The following is a 6160-nucleotide window of genomic DNA, read 5'->3' as shown; positions in this document are numbered from 1 at the left end:
ATTTACATATAAGACTTAATACAATTTATTTTCTTAAAATATGTATAGAAATTAAAAATTTTACGTAATTACTTTTTAGAAACAAACATTTTAATATTTAATAAATCTTAACACCAAACCCTAAAACAATCTTAAAATCATATACCCTCACTCCAAATTCTAAATCCTAACTCTTCTCTTGAATTTAGACTTTTAGTCATAGAAATTAAATCATAATCCTAATAACAAACCTTCAACTTTAAACATATGCATAAAATCATATACCCTAAACTCTAAATTCTGTTTTATTTTTTTATTTTTAATTATCATAAAAATTAATTCATAAACCAATAGTTACACCAACACATTACCATTAAATATACTTACACAAAATTAATCTAGTTTTAACAAAAAAAAAACTATTTCATTTTGAGAATATACTTACAACTCGTTTTGGCTCCAATTTTTCTTTTTGTGTGTGTTGGTATTAAACTTTTTTAGTTATCCCACGTTTTGAGAATATTCTTTTTTTGTAACTGCGTTTTGAGAATATACGTTATCTCATAACCCTACTTTACTCTTTTGTCTCTTTCTTTTTATTTCGTGTAGCCTCCACTAACTCTTTCCTCTTCGTTCTTTTTCTTTTTTTTTTTCAGTTCTCCATTTGATTCTATCTCTCTCATTTTCTTCTCCCTTAGAACATCTCTTTCTTTCTCTTTCTCTCTTTATAATGTTTCAGATTCAGTCATGTTCTTCTCCCTCATTAAAGGTAGAAACTCATGAGCCTACTGCCTCTCAACGACTATATGGATCCGTACTTAATGCAAATGGTATTAACAAGAGTTTTATATCTCTCTCTCGGTTTCATTTCTTTTCCATTTTGATTTGTTACTTTTGCAGATTCCAGATTGGTTTATTTGATTTTATTTGATGTTAGATTTCGGATACCGATGGATGTAGATTGAGCCACTACTTCGTCGTAGATTTGGCGACTACACTGTTCGAGGTTTTCATCAGGAAGATATGAAAAAGCCAGTGCCAATGATAAAGGAGAATACAAGGACAGCGGGGTGTAGACAAGGGCGGAAGGAGAATTTACAAATGCCGTTTGGTTGCTGTAGTGTGATGGAGGCAAAGGAGGTGGTGTAGGAGACCAGTCTTACCCTAATTTTCTTTGATTTGGTTTGTATTATAATTGGTTATCTAATACCAGCTTAATTTTTTGTAACCAGTTAACCAATATGTGGTTCCAATAATCAATAAAATATATTTTAGTTACGATTTCTTTTTCTTTTTAAATTTAGTTTTTATAAAAGAATCATTTTTATTTAATTTTAAATTAAATTATCTTTTCTAATTAATTGTTAATAGAAATATTTTCAAAAAGAAAATACAAACCCCACGCAACAATAACCAAATTATTCGGTGAGTATTTGATAATTACCACGAATATTTACGTGACTATTTAGTTACAAATTGTAACGGATGTGTGACAAGAATGATGTTACAAATTGTGTCGTATTTACTAACGTAATTTTGGGTAACTCTTTGTGACGTTTTGTTACTACTATTATCACGTAACAAATTGTAACAAAACTGACACTGTTATAATCGTCTCTATACTTGTGACATTTTTGTGACTCAATTAAATTTGTGACGACTTTATTGTGACCTTTAAGAAACAGTCACATATTCGTCACAATAGAAAATTTGTGACGAAATGTTTAAACATTGTGACTAAAAATATTGTCACAATATCTACTTTTTCTTGTAGTGAAAAGTTATTTATTTTTAAAATATTCGAAGCCTAAAAATATATATGTTCTTTTAAGGACGGATCATAAATTTGGTCCAACTATTTAAAAAATCGATTTGCGGGTACGGATTATGAATATTTTATGCGCAGGGAGTGTAGGTTGGCGAGTTTTGGATCGCGACTGCCCGTCGACCCGCAAAATATTTAAAAAAATAAAAAGTAAAAAAGTAAATATCTTTTTTAGAAATACAGGAATTTGAAAATAATAATTTAAAAAAATTAATCATGTATAAATTTTTTATTATAAATATATTTTTATAATAACTAAATTAAATAATGATTTTTAAAATATATATATTACCCGCAGATAACCACAAAATTAAACGGAGCGGGTTCGGGTACAAAATTATCTGTTTGCAGGTTGTGCGGGTCAGATTTTTTGACCAAAAAAAATTGAAAATCCACGGGTTGGCGGATCAGTGGGGTGAATTCGACCCGCAACCCAGTTTTAACTGTGCGTATACCGGATCAATTTTTTAAATTGCTATTATTTAACAAATATATTTTGATTAAGATCTATACAGAAATATGATTACAAAAAATATAAATATACTCAAAAAAAAACAAAAATATCAAAAATTGAATTTAAAACAAAAAATATACCCGCTCTTTTAAGGGCGGGTCAAAATCTAGTATGCATTTAAATTTTATCAATATGAATTGCATACATCATACATGTGATATAAATGCTGAATTCTAAACTTTATAATTACATTGATTAAGAAAACATTTTTTTATTGACAGAGCCGGAATCAATTAATTGTTTAGGAGTGTTTACGTGATTTAGTTGTACGTTGGTTGGATTTATTTGGTATTCAAGAATCTTTGCTTCTCTCTATAACCATGTATATACAAATCTTGTATGTAAAGAAACGCCCCATTCGAGTTATTGGCTTTTCGTATAAACCAAAGGCCAGCGAAGCATCTTCCAAAAAAAAAAGAAAAAAAATCTTGCTAATAATGGCTTGCAAGTTTAGTGCCACGTAATATTTTAATCGTCCAATTGTCATAATCCATTCAAATCTATACTAATTATGGATATTTGTAGGGTGTATATATAACTCATGTTTTTGCATGTAAGACTTGGCAAAGACGAGCAAGATATCCGGAGACGCGGAAAATAGAGAGAAGAAATCAGCAAGTATATTAAAAGAAACAAAAGTTCTTGTGCTTAGTCTAGAATGGTGACTCTAAAGATTGAGATTTGCATCGAGTTTGTGAAACTAACCGTTGATCTTGTCGCCGCCATGGCAGAATCAATCGAAGTAGCTTTCCGTCACCGTCCTCCGCCGCTGATTCCATACTCAGCGGGGGTGAACCGTCCGCGGAGTAATTACTCCGCCGTTCCCATTCCTCTCATAGGATTTCTGTAATTAATGTATTCTCCTCTTATGTTTTCTTCTTTCTCTTTGTTCCTCTTGTTCTATCGTTAGTGTCTTGCCTTGGTCTACCAAGTGACAGAAGTTGTGATTCGTATGGAAGATCAAGAACGTAAAGATCATGGCGAGTTTACATTCTTCGTGAATATAAAAAGCTTAGACATTCCCGATCATATGATGTATTATTTTGTTTTTGTGCATATAATTTGTTCATTCATAAGATCTATAAAGAAAAATTGCCGTTATATTATTCATTTAGACAGAACTTGTGTTCACACTTTCAAGGTGTATCTGGTTTGGTGGAGGGACCTATATTTAGGGTGTCTTATCCATGTTTGAGTTCTAGGATTAGTTTTGTGTGTGGTCTCCACCAAGTAACGTGACGGATATTTATTTTTTGCAATAATTGTTTTATTTGTTCTTGACTAATCTTTTTTTTTTTCCGAACTGAGGCTTAGAAGAGACTAATCTTTGTCCATCTCCATCTTTGATCAATCGTGGATGCAAAAACGAACAGTTAAAGGGCTTCTGTGTTTCAGAATGATTAAATGAAAGACTATAGAATTCAGTCATCAACATTTCAAGGTATTGACAATGGCAATGGCGTGAAACAGAATATCGTTTAAAATCAAAATTAGCAACAACAATTTGCTATTTTATAAACGTTGGAGATAAATTACATTTGAACAAGGCCCATCAAATCGAGCTCAAGTAAAAAACCATCACGCTTGTCTTTCTAAAATGTAAAAAGGTTTCCTCTTCACTCTTCAGTCCATGGGAATGGATCCACGACCGAGTGAGTGGGTATGGTCATTAACCGTGAATGTTAGAAACATTATAAATTATTTGTAATCATTTCAACATAATTGATTTGCACAAACAATCAGTTCGCTGAAGAGACCAGTGATTTAAAGGAAAAACTCAAACAACCTAAATAAGAGTTGGAAAACATTATACTCTATTGACTTCATAATATAATGCGAACCAAGTGAACAATAGAGCATAATTACTAAGAGAGCTTTGATTAAGAAACCAAAGGATACATTAGCATGAAATTGAAAAATGAGGTAGTTAAGAGCGGTTTGGGTTAGGTAATCTCGCAGTAGCCATGTTATAGCAAATTTAGAAAGACTTTTCCTAGGTGGCGGTGAGTGACAATTACATCATAAATACACGTCTTTTTAGCAATATCACATTTCAAGACCAATGAAATTATAAAGTTTTCATTTGATCTGATTGATTATAAAGTATCATTTTCTAATTTATTTATATTTATGAATTTATTTTTTAGTTTTAAATTGATAGATAAAATCTGAAGTTTTATTTTGAGATGTCAATATGTTCATTGTTCAGGTCGATAAAGTTAATTTTAATACAAAATTGTGAAAATTTATCACAGGTCTGCTATGTTATAAAACATACTATAGTACGTGATATTATAAAATAATATCTTTTAATATTATAGTAGAGAATGATTATAAAATTCATGTGAACTTAATATGTATTTTATTGGTTTTAAATGTTTTTAAATATTTATGTATATTTTCTAAAACTTACATTTTGAATATTTAATTTTATAATTTTATATAAAAAATCTCTTATATATTATTTGAGAAACATTACGACATTTGAAGTAGTCTCGTTTCTTTTTATCACATTATTAGTACCATTAATCATGTTTATTTTTATTAAATGACATTTCCAAAAATACATTGTTTATTAAAGAAGTCAAAATACACTTATATTATTTTCTTTATAGATATATAAATATAAATAACTATATAAAATAAAATATTTTATAGTATTTGAATTATAACTTTTCAAATTCGAAATTTTAATAATTTTTTATTTGAAAATTCTTTTAGAAATTTGAATTTTTAATCTAGTTTTTTATTTTTAAAAAATATTAGATATTTATTTATATATTTATTAAAATCCTAAACCCCACATTTCAAAAACTTACACTTCATCTTTAAAATCATAGGTTCAAATAAGTGCCTATTTATTTCTTTTAAATAAAAGTAAATATGGTTAAGGTAAACATGAAAAATGATATTAGAAATGTGGTAGTTTTTACAATTTATCTTTTATTAAACTAACGATAAAATAAATTATTTATGTTCTTTACATTCTCCTTAAATATAAACTAAAGAATTTGCTTAATATGATTACAGTGTATGTTACAAAACTAATGATTTTGAATAATAAAAATTTGTGTATCCACTATTATTTTAAAAAAGTTTTGTATTATTAAAATAAATTAAACAAGTACAATATCCATAAAATAAAAAATAGATTTTTCTGTCTATATTTTGAATTTTTGTAAATGACAGTAAATTAATAAAACTATTAAAAATTGTACAATGAAACTTTTTGGATCAATGGTTTAACATTTTTGTTATGACAAGATAAATATGACTATAAAATCATATAAATATAAATTATCATTTATATTATTATCCTTTAAATTAAACTATAAACCATATAACACATAATATTTTAATTTTAAAATTTGTTTTGACAAAATATCGAGAATTTAATATTTTAAATTTGAACTTTGCATTCAATTTTTAAAACTGATTGTAAATTACTAAAATATTAAACTTCCCACATTGAAAATTTTGTTATCATGTGTTTCAAATTTTTGCTATAAAAAGATATAATGATTATAAAATCATATGAGTAAATAGGTTTATTTAATAAATATCCATGTGAAATTTTACTATATATCTATGTTAATATCATTAAAATTTAATTATATATTATATAATATAAAATTGATTGTTTGAATTAATAAAATGGTTGTAAATAATTGTTTTGATTTATGTGTTCACACCAATTTAAAACTAAATATAATACTAGTTATTGTTAATTTCTTAATTATTTAATATGTATCTATTATTTTATTGTTTCATAATATGTGAAAATGTAAAATACGAAATAATTATTTTGCTTATCTTTTGACTAATAGTTTTTTTATAAAGGA

The 6160-nt window shown here is 27.2% G+C and overlaps 1 protein-coding gene and 1 long non-coding RNA gene across 2 annotated transcripts; both read left to right on the top strand.

The window, feature by feature from the left end:
- Positions 1–543: 543 nt before the first annotated feature.
- Positions 544–1262, top strand: LOC108836075 (uncharacterized). The gene is made up of 2 exons (XR_001947059.2): positions 544–809; positions 917–1262. It is a non-coding gene; the product is annotated as an uncharacterized LOC108836075 (long non-coding RNA).
- A 1606-nt stretch (positions 1263–2868) lies between these two features.
- Positions 2869–3428, top strand: LOC130495256 (uncharacterized). The gene has a single exon (XM_056986704.1). The coding sequence runs from the start codon at positions 2977–2979 to the stop codon at positions 3166–3168; it is 192 nt and encodes a 63-aa protein (XP_056842684.1). The 5' UTR covers positions 2869–2976; the 3' UTR covers positions 3169–3428.
- The last annotated feature ends 2732 nt before the right edge of the window (positions 3429–6160 follow it).

The sequence above is a fragment of the Raphanus sativus genome, chromosome 5, assembly GCF_000801105.2.
Source record: "Raphanus sativus cultivar WK10039 chromosome 5, ASM80110v3, whole genome shotgun sequence".
Lineage (NCBI taxonomy): Eukaryota > Viridiplantae > Streptophyta > Magnoliopsida > Brassicales > Brassicaceae > Raphanus > Raphanus sativus.
Note: the sequence above shows the minus strand (reverse complement) of the source record. Positions and strands in the feature narration are given on the sequence as shown.